The sequence below is a fragment of the Stegostoma tigrinum genome, chromosome 10 (genome assembly GCF_030684315.1).
Source record: "Stegostoma tigrinum isolate sSteTig4 chromosome 10, sSteTig4.hap1, whole genome shotgun sequence".
Lineage (NCBI taxonomy): Eukaryota > Metazoa > Chordata > Chondrichthyes > Orectolobiformes > Stegostomatidae > Stegostoma > Stegostoma tigrinum.
Window position 1 is genome coordinate 81,542,124 of NC_081363.1, and position 21,318 is coordinate 81,563,441.

At 40.7% G+C, this 21,318-nt stretch overlaps 1 protein-coding gene across 5 annotated transcripts in view; it reads right to left on the reverse strand.

Annotated features, from left to right (window-relative positions):
- Nucleotides 1-21,318, reverse strand: part of mta1 (metastasis associated 1) — a 128,488-nt gene that overhangs the window by 54,551 nt on the left and 52,619 nt on the right. For all 5 annotated transcript variants that reach the window (XM_048537725.2, XM_059649307.1, XM_048537728.2 and 2 more), the window contains exons 5-11: nucleotides 20,121-20,184; nucleotides 16,067-16,184; nucleotides 13,547-13,649; nucleotides 12,768-12,867; nucleotides 4,116-4,304; nucleotides 2,135-2,209; nucleotides 1,631-1,689 (exon numbers count right to left, since the gene is read on the reverse strand). In XM_048537725.2, coding sequence (XP_048393682.1) covers nucleotides 1,631-1,689; nucleotides 2,135-2,209; nucleotides 4,116-4,304; nucleotides 12,768-12,867; nucleotides 13,547-13,649; nucleotides 16,067-16,184; nucleotides 20,121-20,184 — 708 coding nt within the window. The remainder of the gene's footprint in view (nucleotides 1-1,630; nucleotides 1,690-2,134; nucleotides 2,210-4,115; nucleotides 4,305-12,767; nucleotides 12,868-13,546; nucleotides 13,650-16,066; nucleotides 16,185-20,120; nucleotides 20,185-21,318) is intronic.

Consider the following 21,318-nt stretch of genomic DNA (forward strand, 5'->3'; position numbering starts at 1 on the left):
ATAATCTGAGATAGCGTAGGAAGGCTAATGAGAATTTGTTTATACTGGGGTAGTTTCCGAGTGAATAAAGTAAAGGATGTCCTGCATCAGGCTTGTAGTCATAAGTTTATAGGATCATTTATTTGGACTTATAGGAAACACCCATCACTTGGGGGCAAAATAACTCTTTACGATAACCGTTTTGGACAGCTTGCAGATGTCTTCGCCGAATCTAGATGTCTAAAACATGGGAGGAAGTTTAGGAATGTTAAGAATAAAGTTACTTCAGGGCCAGGAGTTTTGTAAAAAATGTTGCGGACCAGAGGTGTTTGGTTAAGACCCTGAAGGAGTTATCCAAAGCTGAGAAAATCTGAGCTCAATTGTATGAAGCTTACAGGAACAGGCTATCAGATTCTTGAGTTGGGTTACTAAAGCAATAGTTAAATTAAGTCTTATAAATGTGAAACAGAAAGGAATTCTTGCTGCTGAGCAGTATAAAGGAGGATATTTTTGTAATTAATGTGATTGTATTGTACCTGGTGCTTCAAAATCATTAGAATTATGCAGTATATAAACAGTTAGCTTTTTTCTATTTCATCTTTATTACCTTTGCATAATAAACTTTTCAAAACAGCTCTGTGGGAACACAGCACAGAAAATAACTTAAAAATGATTGTGGGGTTTCCATCTCCACTTTGAAAGCCTCATCTATAGTCCTCCGACTCTGGCCTCCTAGGCATCATGTTGTTGTTTTGCTCAATCTCTGGCAGCCATGCCTTTATTTATAGCGTCTAAACTCTGGAATTGAGATTCTCAAACTTTTCACTAGATTTGTCTCCGGCAACAAAAGAGGTGGCACTCTTCCTCTGAGTCAGAAGATCAGAGTTTAAGTCCCACTCCAGAATCACGAGCACAAAACTCTAGATTGGTACTTAACTGTGGAACTGAAGGAGTCCTATACTGTCTTTCAGATGCGATTTTAAGCAGGGTGTAAAAGATCCCAAGGCATCCTTTCGGAGAACAGGAACAGAATTATCCCTGGAATGCTGGCAAATATTTATTTCATAAACAACATCAGCTCATTCCATCATTATCATACTGGTGTCCGTGGGACCCTTGTGTATACGTTTTCTACATTATAACAGTGACCATAGTTTAAATTATTTCTAGCCTATTGCAAGCTCTGTGTAGCCTGATGTTTTGAAATGAGCTGAAATTTTATTTCTTTAAAACCCTTTCTTAAATTCACCTTTGTCCCAGCCCAATACCCCTTCTTTAACTATGTTTCTATTAAGTGCTCGTAAAATACAATGCTTGTCCATATATAAATGGTCCAGGTGTGATTGTTCCAAATACAGGGTGAAGCAGTATGAATTCAGAGGTTTTTTAAAAAATCACAGCAGCTGTACAATACTTTCATCAATGTAGTGATACATAGAGTTAAGAATATCCCATTACCACAAAAGCTTACAATTCAGTAACCAGTAATGACTGTTAAAGAAAGTGAAATGTGATGCAAACAGAGACACAGCCCAGTATTAACAGGGACTGACGCTAATGGTAACATGGACTAATACAGGCAGGTCACTTTTGACATTTTGCAAGCAACTGAACTGGACACAGATGAGAAGGTAAAATAAGAAGTGCTTACTAGTTAGGAATGTACACTTGCTTCAGTTTGCTTTCTGCTTCAGCTGCTTTCAACCGTTTCTAAATGAGAGATAATAAGAGATCAGAGCTAATTCTTGGTCAAAAAAAGGCCAGTGGACTGGAGGCTCAACTTATCAACAGTTACAACTTGTTCTTTAATAAGCCTCAGCAGGTCATCAACTGCAATGACCTGAATTTATCATTTGAGTAGTCGCACAAAAGTCTGGTTAGCAGTGAAATATGACATCGGTGTCACAATTACCATGAGAATCACTACGGGAGTCAGCTGGTCAATTGAATAAATAGGTTGCTTAAAAGTTAGAAATCAAACAGGTGGTAAGACATGTGGTTCCAAGGTAAATGCTGATCAAGTTGCAATAGCAGCAAAAGCATATCTGAAACAGTTTGCTACAAACAGCAGCTGACAAATGGTGCTTGTAACAAGTTTACGAAACCTACAACACCATCTTAAAAACAAAGTCATTGTTAAGTATGTAAAAGTTACCTGTTGGACATATCGGTCAGTGGTTTTCCACATGTAATAATACTCTACGATGCTGGTTAATGACTTCCAGGGCAACTAAGACATATGTCAAATAGAAATTGTTGTTAAACTCAAAAGCTGGTCTGAGATGCAACATTAATTCATCAGTTTTGATAAACAAGTTTAAAAAAATCTTTGAAATTCATCTATTTATTTTCCATGGAGAGGCCAACGCATCCTGTTCATTGGAACTGCACAAATTTCAGTAATTTGTTTTATGTAAAGTTCCAAGTGCAAGTATTCTGAAACCATCTCGCACAGAAGGAGACTACAATGTTCTCAGTCTACCATCAGGCTCCCTTGGCCCATATCACAAAAGGACTTTTATTCTGAGAAGTAGCAGGTAGGATGCAATGATGAATGAAGCACCATTTCAGCTCTGTGCTCCCCTTATTTGGCTTACAGGGGGCCGGGGTGGGGGTGGGGGGGGGGAGTGTCCTGACTAGAACCTCAAGATGAATGCAGGCTGCATTTAGCACTGCCTCCCAGTGATGCAACATGCAACAGGAGTTAGAAATGGGTCACTAAAGATGTGGAAATCATCTGCCTTCCTGTGCCAGGTACAAATTACACAGCTTCTGATAAGACCAGTCACTTATTTACTAATAATACAAGTAAATTAAAATTGCACCGCCTGGGTCACAACCAGGTTTTGGCATGCAGCGACCAACAAAGCTGGGGTTGTTCTGCTCTCAAATAGAGGGTTGAAATTTGAAGAGATGTTTATTATCACGAAAGGGTTAGGTACCTAGTAAATAAGGAGAAAACACTGTAAAGAGCTGATGAGTTGACAAGACAGGACACAGTGTTAATGGCACATGCCAACATTTAAGTTCTGCATAAGTCTTCTTGTATCCAACTTTGCTGTATTCCATCAACATTACCTCCTATTCCTTCATGAGATGTGGGTGTCATTGGCTGAGCCACGTCCATTGCCCATTCCTAACTGCTCTGGAGAAGGGGCTGGTGAGTTGTGCCACTACAGTCCTTGGGACAAAGCCACAATGCTATTAGGAAGGGAGATTCAGGAATTTGACTCTGTGATGGTGAAAGAATCATGATATATTCCCAAGTCAGAATGGTGCATGACTTGAAGGAGAACTTGCTGTTGATGATTTATGCCATTTATCTGCTGCCTTTACCTTCCTGGTGCTTTGGAAAGAGCCTTGGTCTGTTCCTGCAGCTCAACTTGCAGATGATTCACCCTGTGCCACTGTGGGTTGGTTTTGGATGTAGTGAATGGTGAAGGTACTGGATGGGGTGCTAACCAAGTGTGCTGCTTTTACTCAATGGTGTTGAGCTTCTGGAGTGTTGCAGGAGCTGCACTCATCTAGGCAAGAGGGAGTATTCTATCCAACTCCTGACGTAGCCTTGCAGATGGTAGATAGATTTTGGGGAAGAAGGTAGTGAGTTCCTCGCTGCAGAATTCCTGGCCTCTGATCTATTCTTGTAACAACAGTACTTATACAGCTGGACTAATTAATAACTGGTTAATAATAACCCTCAGGAGGTTGATGATGAGGAATTCAGTGATGGAATGTCAAGGAGCAATGGTGAGATTGTCTCTTACCAGAAATGGTCACTGCCTGGGACTTGTGTTAGCATGTAAACATTACCTTGCCTCATGTACGCACCAGTTTTTTTCATTTATTGGCCTCCTGCTGTTCTAGATATCGGCACTGTTATCACATGTATTGACAATTGATGGAGTTTTATTAGGTAAACGATATGAAGCTATTGTGGTATATGGTATCAAGGTGGATAAATGAAAATAAGATCAGATCAGCCATAATCTAACTGAACAGCTGAATAGAGTTGATAAGCTAAATGGCTTTCTAATGCCAACCTGGCTGGTGTAAAGGCAGACTAGGTGCTAATTTATATCTTGATAGGGTTGGGGCGGGTGGAGCTCTCGCATGTTGTCCACCTTCGCACTACTTACAAAATCCTGTTGGATGTCTTCAAAGTCCTTCCCATACTTCTCCAGTGCTTCCTCAAATAGGTTGGCCTCTGAAGCAGACCACTCTTCCATTTCGTCTCGGCAAAGCACTGGCCCACCCTGTGGGACTAGCGCAGAGATGGCCTGTGAAACCTCATAGGTGCTTTTGTACAAGGTGTCCATGGCGTGAAACTAGCAATTTAGAGGGAGGCAATTAAAAAATGTAAAGTGAAAGTGGTGGTGAACAAAGCTTCACAAACTGTTCTCTTCACTGTGTGAGATGGCTCGGAGTTCTGCAAGATACCCATTTCCCTCCTTTGACAAAAGATTAAAAACAAAACTTTCAAGTGCCTCCTTTCTGTCACCCTCTTCTTTCCCAACAGATGGAGTAGAATAAAGATTTATGATGTGATCTACTATCCCTACAGTTTACTAACATTATTTGTCAGCAATAGAACTCTCATCTCCAAGCCAGAAGGTCATTGGTGTAACTGTTTCTCCAGACGTTTGACATTCCAATACATTATAGCGGGGAAGTGCCGCACTGTCCAGGGCAACTGTCTTTCAGACAAGACAGTGAACTGTCTTTTCTGTCAATCGGATGTAAAAGATGCCATGGGAGCATTTTGAAGAATTATCCCCAGTGTCATGGTAACACCTCTTTTGCAACCATCGCTAAATACATGTATTCCGGTCATGTTTTCAATTTATAATCGGAGGATATTGCTTAACTAAGCTGTGTTTCCTCCTCACAGCAGCGATAACAGTCATAAAATACTTCACGGTATTTATGGTTATTTCATTTATATTCCAAATAGGTACCAATGTCATAGGCACAAGTAAGAAAATGGTTCTGATTAGACAGCATGAGGAACTAGGACTAAACTGAACAGCAGAACTTCAAGGGCAATAATCTCTGGATTATTACCTGATTCTTTTACCAACAGGTAGAAGACACAAAATTAGGAAAATTAATATCTGAAAGCTCTGGAGCCAGTGAAGTAGAAGTGGGTTCCAGTCTGTCAGGCATTGGCATCAGTACTACGGAAAGTGGAGACTGCACTGATGGGATAGTCTTGCATCTGAACCATGCTGGAAATAGTGTTCCAGTAAACCACATAACCAGGGAGGTAATGAGGCCTTTAAACTAAATGATAGGCATATGGAATCATGCTGTTTGATTTGTTACAAGCCAAGGAGTAGAGACAAGACAGGAGAGCAAAATAATAACATGGAAAATGAGGTCAGAGAATGAAAAGACAAAAGGAATAAAGTTAAGAAAACATCAACAGTCAAGGTTGTTGATTGCTCGCCAAACTGGCTGGATATAGTTCAGATGTTCCATCACCATGCTAGGTAGCATCATCAGTGCAGCCTCCGAAGAAGTGATGCTGTTCTACTCCACTTAGTATTTATATGATCCAGTCTGTTGAGATGTTTTGTGTCATTTCCGGTTCTTTTTTGCAAGGGTTTGTATATGGGGTCTAACTCTACATGTTTATTGATTACATTGTGGATGGAGAATCAGGCTTCTCGGAATTCCCATGCAGGTTGGCTTGGGCGAGGGTGGTCACATCATCCCTGTTAAATTGATGGTCTTCATTTTCCAGGAGAAAACAGCTCAACAGACCAGATCATATAAATACTAAGTGGAGTTGAACAACATCGCTTCATCAGAGGCTGCACGGACAATGTTAAAGGATGGTGACAAAACGTCTGAACGATAACCAGCCAGCTCAGCGAGCAAATCGATAACCTCACCCACAACCCAAGCTACAAATCTTTGCAAGAACCTTAAATCAACAGTCAAGGCTAGATGCTGCAAAAGACAACAAAAAAGGTAAAACTAAAGGCTCCATATCTGAATGTACATAGTATTTATAACAAATTGAACCTATAAATGTAATTTGATAACAATTTTAGAAACAAGGTCCTGAATATTGAGGGATATACAACATTCACGATAAATAGGAAGCTAGTAAAGGTGAATGGGTAACACCATTAACCAGCGATAACACTGGCATAATAGTTAAACGTATTCAATTCAGGGGGCTTGGGGTGTAACTTTGGTGTGGGTGGAGATGAGAAATGATGCAGGGAAGAAATCGCTAATGGGAGGGGTCAGCAGGCCTCCTAACAGTAAGCACAATTTAAGACGAAACATGCAAAACTAAATATTGGTGCTTGTGATAAAGGTAATTGCACTTAATTTGAATCTACATACAAACATGAAAAATCAGATTGTCAATGGTATCTTGGAAGAGGAGTTCATAGAATACCCTTGTAAATTAGAGCAACACATTCTGGAATAAACCAGAGGACAGTTATACTAAACTATATATTGTTCAATGTGACAGGATTAATTTGTGACCTCAGAGATAAGGACCCCACGGTAGTATAATATGTTTTGAATTTTACATACAGTCATATAGCATGGAAACAGTCCATTTGGTCCAACTAGTCCACACTGACCATGTTCCCAAACTAAATTAGTCTCACTTGCCTGCATTTGGCCGATACACCTACAAACCTTTCCTATTCACTTACTTATCCAAATGTCTTCTAAATGCTGCATCACCACTTCCTTTGGCACTCTCTGTGTAAAAAAGTTGCCCCCATGTTGATTTTCAAAACTTTCTCCTCTCGCTTAAAAAATATGTTCCTAGTTTTTAACTCCCCCACCCTAGGGAAAATACTATTGCTATTCACCTCTGCCCCTAACCAATTTGAAATGGAGGACTGAGTTAAAGACCAATTTCTAAATTTACACAATTGTAACTACATGGGCATGAAAGCTGAGCTAGCTACTATGAACAGGGTCACGAGACTAGGGAACAGATCAACTGGTAATCAATGACAGACATTGACTACTATGAAGAAAAATTCTAAGGGGAGGACCCATTATTCGTGATTAGTTAAAGAAGCTAAGGAAGCAGCAAACTTAAGGAAAAGGCATATTATTGTGCAAAGGCGATTACCTAGTCAGATGACTGGGCAGAATATAAAGAACAGTAAAGAGTTACTCAAAGTTTAAAGGGAGAAAGAAATTAGAGTATGAAACGGAGCTAGCCAGAAAGGTAAAAATGGATAGCACTTGTGGTTATCAAAAAGCCTGTAGATGTACTGTACCTTAATTTCCATTAGGCATTTGATAAGGAGCCACAGAAAAAAGTTATTGTGCAAAGACAAAGTTCATGATGTAGGGCGCTACATATTCAAATGATTAAGTAGAAGACTGGCTGGCAAAAACCAGTGAGTATTTATAATTTTTTTGAATGGTAGGAAATTACAAGTGGAGTCCAGCAGGGGTCTCTGCTGGAGCCTCAGCTTATTTTCACAACTTATACCACAGATTTAGAAAAGAGTGAAGCCACTGTAGCTAAATTAGCAAATAACAAAATGATAAGGAGGAAAGTATGTTGCGAAAAGGACTGAAGCAGATTCCAGACTGACATTTATAGGTGGAGTGAGTGGGTAAAAATATGGAAGGTGGAGTACAACAAGTAGTTAACCAAGTGTGGAGTTGGATGAACACAGCAGGCCAAGCAGCATCTTGGGCTCCTGAGATGCTGCTTAGCCTGCTGTGTTCATCCAGCTCCACACTTTGTTGTCTCGGATTCTCCAGCATCTGCAGTTCCCATTATCTCTCTATAACAAGTAGTTGTTCTGTTTGGCAGGAAGAATTGGAAAAAAAAGTGTACAACTAAAATAAGACCATAAGACATAGGTGTGGAAGTAACGCCATTTGGCCCATCGAGTCCACTCTGCCATTTAATCAGGGCTGATGGACATTTCAACTCCACTTACCCGCACTCTCCCCATAGCCCTTAATTCCTTGCGAGATCAAGAATTTATCAACCTCTGCCCTAAAGACATTTAACACCCCGGCCTCCACTGTGCTCCGTGGCAATGAATTCCACTAAAATGGAGGACAACTGCAGAATTCCGAGATGCAGAAAGCATTGGGCATTCTAACGCATAAGTAACTAAAAGGGAGTATGCAGATGCAGATACATTAAGGCGGCTGTTGGAATACTATCCTTTATTACGAGAGGAATTGAATGTTATGCTTGTTGTACAGGGCACTGGTGAGACCACACCTGGGGCACCATGTATGGTTTTTGTATCCTTATTTAAGGAAAAATTTAAATGGATGGGAGACAATTCAGATAATTGGATTAGAAGCTGGAATAAAGGTGTCTTATGAAGAAAAGTTGGATGTCATGTTGTTTGTTCCACTGGAGGTTTGAAGAATAAACAGTAACTTGACTTAAGTATAAAAGATCTGGAACAGTTTTGACAAGGTAGATGTGGGAATCATGCTTCCTTTGTGGGAAAGTTCAGAACTAGGGGATCACTGTTTTAAAAAATAGTGGTCTCCCTTTATGGAGAGAAACTAGGATAATTTTTCTTCTGAGGGCTGTGCTAGTTTTGAACTCTCTGCCTCAGAAGGCAGTGGAAGCTGGATTAATGAATATTTTTAAGGTCATAATAGATCGATACTATTGTCTAACAAGAATCTATGGTTATCAGGGATAAGTGGGAAATGGGGTGTTGCAAACAGAAGCAGATCAACCACAATGTTATTGAATGACAGGACAGATTCCAAGGGAAAAACAGTTGAAGAAAACACTTAAAAAAAATCAAAATCATTCAGTCAATAGAAAACTTCATGAGCATTTTGTCGTTCATATCAAGACAGAAAGTAACAGTTGGCTGAAGTAAAGCTGAGTAGCATGGTTAATACAGAATGAAGCAGACTCACTCTGGTAAGAACAGCTAGAAGGATTGATTTGAGACCAGATGATGGGCACCCTGGGTTAATTGGCTCTGGAGGGCTGTCTGCAAGGACCTCGTTGAAGGACTGATCAGAGGAGATCCTGAAACTTCGAGAGCAGATCAACTGCAAGGCATTTCAGTGATGGCAGACTTTCTACTAGAGTGGAGGTGATTATCTTTCCTGTGTTACAACTATACCAGTCCAGTTCCTAATGGACCTGGTAGACAGTCATCTTTTACGGTTTTCATTGGTAATCTCCCTCCAAGATCAGGGAGTAGTATGGCAACTGTGAAGCACAGTGGTGAGTGTTCCTCTGCAGTTGGAACTGAGGTACATTGTTGGAGCAGCTCTTACTGTAGCTGACTTGATCCTTTGATAGGATGTGTAGAGGGAGTTTTAGTATGTATCAAGCAAATACTGTATCTGATGTTGGAATGTTTGATGGGACAATATTAAGTGAACATTACTTCTATATCTAACCAATATAGCACTTATACTGGGAGTGTTGATTGTCAGGGGGTTTTGAATCTAAAATCGGAAGAATTCCAACCCATGTGTTGAAACTTCTCATATAATCACAAGTACAAAAATGTTGGAAATGGTCAGCAATGGAGTGGATGCAATCTGGGGAATGGAGTTAACACTTCAGGTTCATGAAATTTGTTTCTCTCTTTCTCACCACAGATGTTGGCAGAGCTGCTGAATATTTTCAGCGCTGTGTTTTAATTTCAGATTTTCAACATCCATAGTATTTTCATATATAGTAGCATCTATAATATTTTTCTATATAGTAGTAACCCTCACCTCGAATGCAAGAGGAAAAATCATGAAAGGCTTTCATGAAACAGAAGAAAACAGAGAGCAGAACATGCTGAATGATCGCCCACAACCATCATAAATAATAATCACTGGGCTACATTTTCCACATAGGAAACAAATTTTAATACCTGAAATCTCTTTAGTAATCAACGTCTTTAAGGCCTTAGTAATAGTACTTCTTGATCATCATTTCCAATAGTGACCGGGTGCAGTGCTTATGTTGTCACCTAACTATAAGAACCACAAGGAGAGGAAGTGAAGTAGGCCACAAGGTGCCTCAAGCCTGCTGTGCCATCCAATAGGATCACAGGTGATCTGACACCCCTCATGTCCACTTTCCCATATTCTCCCAATAACCCTTATTCCTCTATTGCTCATATTCCTCTATTGCTCAATAATTCAGATATCTTTCTCAGACTTAAATATTTCTGAGCAGGTCACACAGACTAGAAGAGTCTGGCAGTGTAATGTTCAGGATCAGAGAGAGCATGAATAGAATTGATGAGGAACAAAATTAGGAACTTAATTTCAGGAACAGTATTAGCCAATTTCAACTTTGGGACATGAGGCTTGACTTAATATCTCATTCAAGAGATGGTAACCTGAAAAATGTAGCACTGTCTCAGTACTCAACTGGAATGAGATTTGTGCTCATATCTTCGGAATGGAACCTGACCTTCTGATCAGAGGTAGAAGTGCTACCAACTGAGATATGACAGATACTGCTGATCCAACTGAACAGTGACGTTTGCAACAAAACCATTTCAAAAATTGAAACAGAAAGATATGTATGTCACAGTCCATTCAGTCCATCATGTCCATGACAGCCTAAAAAGAGTCATTGTTATGATTACAGAACAGACTACCAAATTCGTTAATATGATCTTGGCCAAGATCTCCAAATTCTGTTACAAATCTTGGTTGGAGCCATAAGATCTGGGAGCAGGGGACAGCAATTCAGCCCACTGAGCTTACTCCGTCATTCAACTCAAACATTGCTGATCTCATCTTGACCTCAACTCCACTGCCCATAATCCTTCAAACTGCTACTAACTTAAAAATCAGTCTACCTCCTCCTCAAATTTACTGTTTCTCAGTATCTACTGCACTCTGTAGTGAATCCTACAGATTCATGATACCTTGACAGAAGTGATTTCTCATTATCTCGGTTTTAAATCTGGCACTCTTTATCCTAAACTATGAGCTCTTGTCCTAGCTTGCTCCACGTGAGGAAACATCCTTTCTATCTCTACTTTGTCCATCCCTTTTAGCATCTTACTGGCCTCAATCAGATCTCTTCCCATTCTTCTAGACAACACAGACCTAAAGTGCTCAATTTCTTTTCTTAAGACAAACCTCTAATCTCGGGAAACCATCTAGTGAACCAACTCCAAACTGCCTCCAATGCAACTACACCCCTCCTCAAGTAAGGGGAGCAAAACTGTATGAATACTCCAAGTTTGGTCTCACTAATGTTTTTTACAGTTGTGCAACACTTCCCTACTTATATACTCTATTCCTCAGCAATAAATATCAAACTTCCTTATCACCTGCTATACTTGCATACTAATTTTCTGCAATTCATTCTCAAAGACACTCAGATCCCTCTACACCAAAACACTCTGAAGCTTCTCTCCATTTAGATTAGATTAGATTCCCTACAGTGTGGAAACAGGCCCTTTGGCCCAACAAGTCCACACCGCCCCTGAAGCATCCCACCCAGACCCATTCCCCTATAGCCCACATACCCCTGAACACCATGGGCAATTTAGCATGGCCGATCCACGTAGCTTGCAGATCTTTGGACTGTGGGAGGAAACTGGAGCACCTGGAGGAAATCCTCGCAGACACTGGGAGAATGTGCAAACTCCACACAGACAGTCGCCCGAGGCTGGAATTGAACCCGGGTCCCTGGCGCTGTGAGGCTGCAGTGCTAACCACTGAGCCACCTAAAATTTAGATAATGAGTTACTTTTCGATTCTTCTGACTAAAGTTGACAACCTCTCACTTATTCACGTTAAACTCCATTTGCCAAATTGATCTAACCTATCCATACCCATTTGTAAATTTCTTTTTTCTTCATTGCAACCTACTAGCCCATCTATTTTAGTATCAAGTGTGAATCTGGCTACAGTACCTACTATCCCCCATATCCAAGTCATTAATACAGATTGTTAATAGTTAGGGACCGAGGATCAAACCCTGTGGCACCCCATTAATCACATCTTGCCAACCAGAAAAAGACTCCTTTATCCTGACTGTCATTCTGTTGGTTAGTCAATTCTCTATCCAAACTAATAAATTACCAAATCCAATGTGATCTTACATCTTGTATTTTGAATGGCCAGTCTCAGTTCCTGACTAAACAGTACTCCATAACTGCTTTTGGTGACCCTTGAAATGCACCAAGTGACTAATTAAAAGTCTTGCAAGATGTCCCTCTATCGCTAGGTAGGACTGAATGTTGCCACCTGAAAACACTTCAAGTGTGCTCCAAATGTTACATTTCACAGAGAATGCTGTCTTTTCTGGTACAATTGGACATGCCAAAAATGCAATTCAACGGCCAATCCAATTAAATTCCACTTTCTAGCTCTTAGTCCTTATCCTATAGGCTACATGAACTCAAGTGCACACCCAAGTATTTCTTGAAATTTGAGAGGGGTTTCCACCTTTACCACCCTTTTAAGCAATGAATTCTCAGCTTCTTCCACCCACTCCTGGAAAAGATTACTCTTCAACTCCCCTCTAAATCTCTCCACCCAGTCATTTTGCTAATGGAAATAGGTCCTTACTATCCACACTCTTTAGGCTTCTCATAATTTTATTCATCAAATTTAAATCTCCCTTTCAGCCACCTCAGCTTCAAAGAAAACATATCCAGCTGATGCAATCTTTCTCCTACTTTTCTAATCCTAGCAACAGTCTTGTAAATCTATCAGTTAACACCATAGCTGGGAGAAAAGAGACTTTCAGCAATCAATGGAGAGTGGAGTCAAAATAAGGAGCAACAGAGAGATATTACACACAGGAGCTAATGCGTGCCATTTCTTACCTGGGTGATATCCCTGGAGGCAGCTGCTGCACTCATATGCAAACTAGGCTGTCTCACTGAACTACTGCAGTCTAAAGCACGGGCAAATGTACCTACAGACCTAGAAAGGGCCAGAAACAATAACACATAGTCATGTTTTGTTTGAACAATTCAGTTCCAATTAAATAAAAGCTTCTTTCCAATTTTAATTGAAACAATGGTATTGGCCCATGTGGCCAATTGTGAACTGCACTCTAAAGTGGCTGAGCCAGCCAATCAGTTGTTACCAAATAGCTCATGGTAGCAGCACCTTCACGACGCAGACTGTGGAGGGTCTTGAGGTTGGATCACCTCCAGCTTCTTGGTTGTGATGGACAATACGTGTTTGCCTTACCAGCAACACCAACACCCCTCCGTTGAAATACTCAAGGGAAACTGAAACTAATTACAGCACTGGTTAAGGTAACTCATGAATCAAAGGTATTCTGATCTGAATTTTAAGGCATGTATTATTTCTTTTTGGTCTCCTTGCCAGAAGTTATAAATGGCAGCAAAACCGTAAGGGCTACACATAGCAGACACTATAATTTCACTCCATGGCACAATGTCAGCAATTGAGACTCAACAGCACTGAATGACACACAAATGACATGGAGCAATCATTTTTGTGATATGGTGATAATATGACCACCAGAACTGGGCCTTAGATTACTTATCAGGCAATCAGATTCTTCTTTATACTGCACCAACTTTACAAACAGCCTTACTTAATCACTGCACGTTGATTTGTCAGGACTTACCGAGCGACTACTAAGAACTGGTCAATCTGTTTGTCTGTCAATGGGGTGTCACCATCCCAGATTTTGGCTTCCATTTTGGACTGATCTCTTCCATCCTCCTCTCCTGTAATGGAAGAAATTCAATATTACTATTCGTCTAGCCATAAAATGATGGTGGGAAAATGACATTAGCTTAAATCAATTAACCTGTACAAGATCTGAGTGTCTCTAGAACAGTAGTGAAGAACGTGGATATGCATATTTCAAAACAGCTAGTTAGCGTAGGAGACAGTACACTACATTGCTACATCACATAATTTGCCATCTACATCCTTCTTGACATTCATTAACTTTGCTGTTCCAACTCATTTCTGGGCCTCCATTCCAGACTGTGATAGTCACTGATGCATTGAAGGTAAGGGATTGTCAAGATACAAAATAAGTCATCCTTGTAGTGAAAAGCACAACTGTACTCTCTGTCTAAAAATGAACAATGTATTACATATCATAGTGCCATGCAGGAGAAATGTTCATTAAACAAACCCAAGTGTCATTGAAGTGAGTGACCCAGAATAAGAAGTTAGTTAAAGTCATAATGGCTTTATGTTGTAGTGTTCCTGGGGTCCCCTGGTGAGACACTGCTTTTAATATTTCAATGATCCAGACTTGGAGTAACAACATCTGGATATGGAGAAAACCCTAAGGAAGTGAATTTCATTTGGGTTTCTCCCATTTTCTAGCCCTTAGATGGAAATTAATTTTTAATGCATTCTGTGAAGTAGACTAGAAGTGTTTTAACAGCAACTTAAGTTTGTGGATGGGGCTGATAATTGCAAGATGATACTTACATTAATTCAATGTGAGATTATACAATTTGGTAGAATGAATAAGAGGAAAGTGAAAAAGTGCTAAACCTTTAAAAGGAATAAACAATCAGAAAAATTTAGGAAAACTTTAGCAGGTCTGGCAGCATCTGTGGAGGGAAAGCAGTTAACATTCTGGGTCCAGTGACCCTTCTTCAGAACCATTAACTGAAACATTAACTCTGCTTTCTCTCCACAGTTACTGCCAGACCTGCTGAGATTTTCCAGCAATTTCTATTTTTGTTTCTGATTTACAGTATTCATGGTTCTCTGCAATTTTTTAATTTAGAAAAGTTTAGGAGTTTGGCTACTCTAAAAGTTGAATCACAGATTTTGTTAAAAAAAACTATAAAAACAAATTATATAACCCTAGTTTTACAAGCCTTTGGTTTAGATGAGATTTTGATTTGAGTTGTAAACAAATTTCACATATGACATTGCATTCAAAATGTCAAGAATTATCCCTACAGTTCTTCACAGAGAAAAAGACTGAAGTTACAACAACAGTCGGGCATAAATTTTAACCAAAGCAGAAAGAACAAACTTGCAGTCGTAAAGCACCTTTCACAATCTCAGAATATCCCGAAGCACTCCACAGATAATGAAGCACTTTTGAAACGAAGTAGAGAAAGGATAATGAGTCACCCATCGCTACCCAAATAACATTTGCATCACACAAGTGCCAAGCATAACCGTCTCAACACAACAGAATCCAACCACTGGTTATTCAACGTTATTTTTACACCTGAATGTCAAATTGTTAACACTGCCTGAGGATTAACATTGACCAGAAACTGAACTGAACCAGTTGTATAAATACTGTGGCTATAAAAGTACTTGAGAGGCTAGAAATTCTGCTCATCTGCAACTCATCTCCTGTCCACTATGAGGAACAAATCAAATTGTGATGAAATACTGCCCACTTAGCTCAATTAGAGCAACTCCAACAATGTTCAAGAAGCTTGACATCATGCAGAACAATATAGCTCCCTTGATTAGTATCCCGATTTTCAATAAACACTTCAATAATCTCTTCCTCTACCACCAACATGCAGAGGCAGCAGTGTGTACCATCTGCAACATGCAGTTCAGCAAGTCACTAAGACTTCTTTAACAGCACCTTCCAAACCTGTCGCATCAAACACCTGATGGTCAAGGGCAGCAGATGCATGGGAACACCACCACCTACTAGTTCCTCTCCCAGCCACATATCATCCAGAACTGGAACTACACCACCATTCCCACACCACCACTAGGTTGAAATCTCATAGCAACTTGGAACGGACTGCAGCAGTTCAAGAATGCGACTCACCTTCTCAAAGGCAGTTGGGAACAGGCAATAAATGTCCAAACCAGTGAACAAATTTTAAAAATGTACTTTCTACTGCTATTCACTATGCAATGTCATAATCCTGTCTTCATGCAAGTCCAGCAAGAGTTGTCGCAAAGAAAGCTTACAGTTGGATAACTGTATCTGATCTGATTTAATCTTAAGCGTTTGATGATGCTGAATCTAACAGGAATCTAATGGTAACTCAAATTTTGTAATGAGGAGGAAGTCTGCATATGTAGTTCTTTAAAAGAGCTCAGTGTCCTTCATTTGTTCCAAGTTCTCAATGATCCAATGACAAGTCTGTGTTATGGAGATATTCACGTGCTAAACCCGCTGGCCATTTACCTTCTTTCAGTAGGTCTGTAATGTCTGCCTGGTATTGGGGACCAACGCGGATTTCGCCCTTATCTGCCAAAAGGGTTTTCAGTTGTGGATCATATACAAGCGAATAAAAAAAAGTGTCCTGAAGAGAGAGGATAAAATAGGAAGACCATTCAATACAAAATCATATGAAATGTATGCTTGTCCTGAAATTGAAATGCCAAATGCATGAACAGGGATACCCATGACAGGGCACGTGAACTTTTAAAAAACATCTGGTTATGTTCCTTGCTGGCCTAATGAAGGATGAATATTGTGGAATGGAGCATTTTCTACTTCATGCTCTCAAGCAGTTAAGAGTCTGGTTTGGAAGTAGAGTAAAGCTCCTTCTGCACTGAACCAGGGCAGGTACATTTCAGATTTATTGTCAAGTAATACATCCTCTACACTGGCGCATCAAATAACCTCCAGTCATCTACCATGTGGCTTATGTACAGAATAAAGTTACCTCGATACAGGGCTTCCTCAATCTTTTAGCTTTTGAGATCCCCTCCAATATTGTAAAAATTCCACTGATCCATGCAACACAAAACATGTATCATTTCTTAGAAAAATTAATTACACGATACATATGTTTTCAACTATTTTGAAAGAGCTTATTGAATGACCCAACACTTTGACTAGAAGAATGGTTATATAATCTCCATTGCAGTACAGGGAGAGGCTGGAAACTGGGTGCAGCAAGTGAATCTTGAGCATCTGCATCCTGTGGAAGTGTGAAGGAGGTCTTACAAAAGTCTTCCTTGGTATAGATTTTTTAATCGGACTGTTCTGGCACGGCTGTAGTGGGTAAGAACCAGAGCCCACAACTTCTGGCCCATAGGTAAGGACACTATCACTGCAGCACACAAGACCTTCGGTGCAAATACAGAGCAGTGATATGAGCGACCTCTGCTGGAAGTAAGCGCTTACTGCACCTGGTATTCTCAGGCGGTCTCATAAGCAAGTACATATCAGGGCTGAAGCTGCGTAACTTCAGAAGATGAGATTATTTTCAGACCAGCATTTTATTTCATCTAAAACACCTTTGTATACCATAGTAATGTCATCTTTGCACAGACTTAGCTTAAATTTGCATTTTTTTGAGATTTCAAAGTATTGCTAATTAGGAGTTGATCATAAAGTGGTAGGTAATTCTGGAAACAATCTTAGGATAATGCAGTAATAATGGGAACTGCAGATGCTGGAGAATCCAAGATAACAAAGTGTGAAGCTGGATGAACACAGCAGGCCAAGCAGCATCTCAGGAGCACAAAAGCTTTATTTTGACGTTTCGGGCCTAGACCCTTCATCGGAGAGGGTGATGGGGAGAGGGAACTTGAATAAATAGGGAGAGAGGGGGAGGCGGACCGAAGATGGAGAGAAAACAAGATAGGTAGAGAGGAGAGTATAGCTGGGGAGGTAGGGAGGGGATAGGTCAGTCCAGGGAAGATAGACAGGTCAAGGAGGCAGGATGAGGTGGTAGGTAGGAAATGGAGGTACGGCTTGAAGTGGGAGGAAGGGATGGGTGAGAGGAAGAACAGGTTAGGGAAGCAGAGACAGGCTGGGCTGGTTTTGTGATGCAGTGGGTGGAGGGCAAGAACTGGGCTGGTTTTGGGATGCTGCTTGGCCTGCTGTGTTCATCCAGCTCCACACTTTGTTATCTTGGGATAATGCACCTGTGTTGGGTCATTCAATAAGCTCTTTAAGGAGTGTGAAAGAATCCCAAAATAACTGTGCTTCTTACGATTCCAAATTCAATGAGCAAAACTTCCTCTATTATGTAAAGTCAGTAAGTCAATTTATTGCACAGATTATTTGAAATTTAATCATATTAAGCCCAATCCCTTTAAACAACAACTGGAAATTAGATTAATTTTAATTTTCCACCACTGACAAATCAGAGACAATCTAACACAGGACACGGTCCAAATCAGTGCCTAAACCCAACATTGCACGGAGGGGAATGGTGTAAAGAGAAAATTCTCTTTGGGTTTCTCCATTGTTACACTGGTTACTTATTTACTTTTTAAAGCAACCTGTTCAGAGATGTTATCACACACCTTTGGAACAGGTGGGACTTGGAGATAGCATCACAGAACCCCTACAGTGCAGCAAGAGGCCACTCAGCCCATCGAGTCTGCACCTATCCTCTAAAGACCATCCCACACAGCCTGCTCCAATTCTATTACCAATGCAATTAATTATTCCATTGTGCTCCCCATTGTAAACATGTACCTCCTACTCCTAAGCTCTCTGACCCAACCATTGAGTAAATAATGCAGAAGGGAGAGTCACAAAGAACAAAGACCAAAGAACAGCACAGCACAGGAACAGGTCCTATGGCCAACTGAGACTACATTGATACGTATTGCCTTTCTAAACTAAAAACCTTTTTGCCTCTATGTGCTTTGTATCCCTCTATTCTCCAACTATTCATATTATCTGTCAAGCTGCCTCTTAAACATTGCTATTGTAACCACTTCCACCATCTCCTCTGGCAGTGCATTCCAGGCACTTCCACCTTCTGTGCAAAAAAAAAGCTTGCCTCTCTCATCTCATTTAAACTTACACCATTTACCTTAACTTTTGTCCTCCTGTAAATGCTCCCTCCACTCTCCCACCCAGCACCCCTGAAAATCCACACCTCTTAAGTTCCTTTATACCTGAAGCATCTTTTTTAAACAAACTGTATCAGATCCTCGGAGCTCAGCTGTGCTTGCCTGCTTTGCTCGTGTCAGCTGATGTGGCTGTTTCACTTGGACAGGCTTCACCCCTTACAACGTAAACATTTGTGCAAAGAAACACCTTGGTTATGAAGGAGGCAAGTGGTGAAGAGATTTGTATTGTTCAGAGCTTGGAAGGAAAAATAACAATTAACCTACCAGGTATGTGCCTCATATATGCATATGCCGGGTTGTGAACACATGCATTTCGCTCTCTTACCTCACAGTATTGTTATCATCAGCGGATGTAATTTCAGTGGCTTGGGAGGTTAATGGGTAATAACGGGACGCTACTGAATTGAAAAGAGCTTTGCATCAAGATCAGGAAAACCAACCCATTTGAAAGGCTCTGCGAGCTTAGTACAGAAACTTTAACCTACTGTCAGAAAAATGTGTGATCAGTACTTTCATGCTTGGTGTTTGGCAAACTGAGCCCAGCAGCTGAACTCGCATTCCTGAGGTTAAGGAGGAGGACAAGAGTTGGAGTAAAGAGTCCAGTACCTGGGCCTGGAAGATTCCATGCTCCAATTCTTGAAGGCACTGACGGTTACTACACACAGCATTTTGTTTTCATTTGAGTGCCTCGGGTTTTAGTTCGTTATTTGGCTATGGGGCATTACCAAAAAATTCTATCTTGGCTTCTGAGGGAGGGTCACCGGACCCGAAACGTTAACTCTGTTTTTTCCTTCACAGGTGCTGCCAGACCTGCTGAGCTTTTCCAGCAACATTGTTCTTGTTCTATCTTGGCTTCAGCTGGCATCCACATGGTGGCACGCAAACAATTCAGTGGGGGGCGGGGGTGGTCCTTCATAACAATCTGTAGTGGGATGTTTAAACAATTCTTTTCCCCACTCTCTACCCCAGTCACCCATGTCATCCTTCCCGCCATTCAACCACAAGTCAGCAAAATCAAGCTCAAGACCCTGCAGATGGTATGGCTTGGTGCAAGCCTTCATGCTGCATCACAGCACGAAAATACAAGATTATCAGAAACATAATGACCTGTGGCTAAACAATACAGGTAAATAAAACAAATAACAGAGATATTGAAACAAGTGTAGAGCTGGATGATCACAGCAGGCTAAGCAGCATCAGAGAAGCAGGAAGGCTGATGTTACGAACCTAGACCCTTCTTCAGAAATTCAGATTTCTGAAGAAGGATCTAGGCCCGAAACATCAGCCTTCCTGCTCCTCTGATGCTGCCTGGCCTGCTGTGTTCGTCCAGCTCTACACCTTGTTATCTCAGATTCTCCAGCATCTGCAGTTCCTACTATCTCCGAGATACTGAAACACCTGCAGAAACATGACCTTACCTCACGTTCCAGGTAGGATAGAAGTAATTCTGTTTCGTTTAGCAGCGTAACACTGCACTTACCCCTGGAAGGAAAGCAAAAAGCTGTCAGTAAAGATACTATATTTTTCAAAGGGAACATACACCAAATCATTACATAGTCAGATGGCTGTAGGTTTACCAACTGTGTTCATCCAGCTCTACACCTTGTTACCTCAGATTCTCCAGCATGTGCAGTTTCTACTATCTCTACACACAGATTTTGACAGGTTAACTAAGTAGGCAATGAGTTGGCAAATGGAGTATAATCTGGAAAAATATGAAGTTGTTCACTTTGAGAAGGAGAAGAACAGGATATTATTTAAGTGGAGAAATGCTGCAGAAAGCTGCAACACAATTGATTTGTGGGTACATGAAACACAGAAAGCTAGCACACAGGTAATCAGGAAGGCCAATGCAATGCTGGCCCTTATTTGAAGTGGTTGGAGTATAAGAATAGGGAAGTCTTACTGCTACTGTGCAAGGTGCTGGTGAGAACACGTCAGAAGTACTGTGAGCTGTTTTGGTCCTCTTATTTAAGGCAAGTTATCATTTCATTGGAAGCGGTTCAGAGAAGGTTCACCAGGATGATCTCTGGTAAAGAGGGATTACCTTGTGAACAGAGCTCAACAGGTTGAGACTCTGGTCATTGTAATTTAGAAGAATGACAGGTGATCTCATTGAAACATATATAATTCTTAAGAGGCTTGACAGTGCAAATGCTGAAGGGATGCCGTCCCTCATGAAGGAGTTTAGGACCTGAGGGTATTGTCTCAGAACGAGAGCGTGCGAATTTAAGACTGAGATTAAGAGGAATTCCTTCCTTCAGAGGGTTCTGAGTCTTCTTGCCCCAGAGAGCTGTCTGTGTGTATATTTAAGGCTGAGGCAGATAGATTCTTGATCAGTAGGGGAATTGAGGATTGTGGGGGAAACCAGGAAATTTCATAATGTTCCTACGAAGTGCCTTACTACATTAAGAGTAACCTGTCAATATACACTACTGTTGTTGTAGTAGAAGCTTACTGGAAGCTTTAGGACATCACATAATAGATGTTTATTGCACAGGAAACCATTCAACCTGACCACTACTTGCCAGTTTTCCACTAGGTGCTTTACATACTTCTATTCTCCACACTCCAACTATTTCAGGTCACTACTGATCCTATTTTTTGTTCACAATT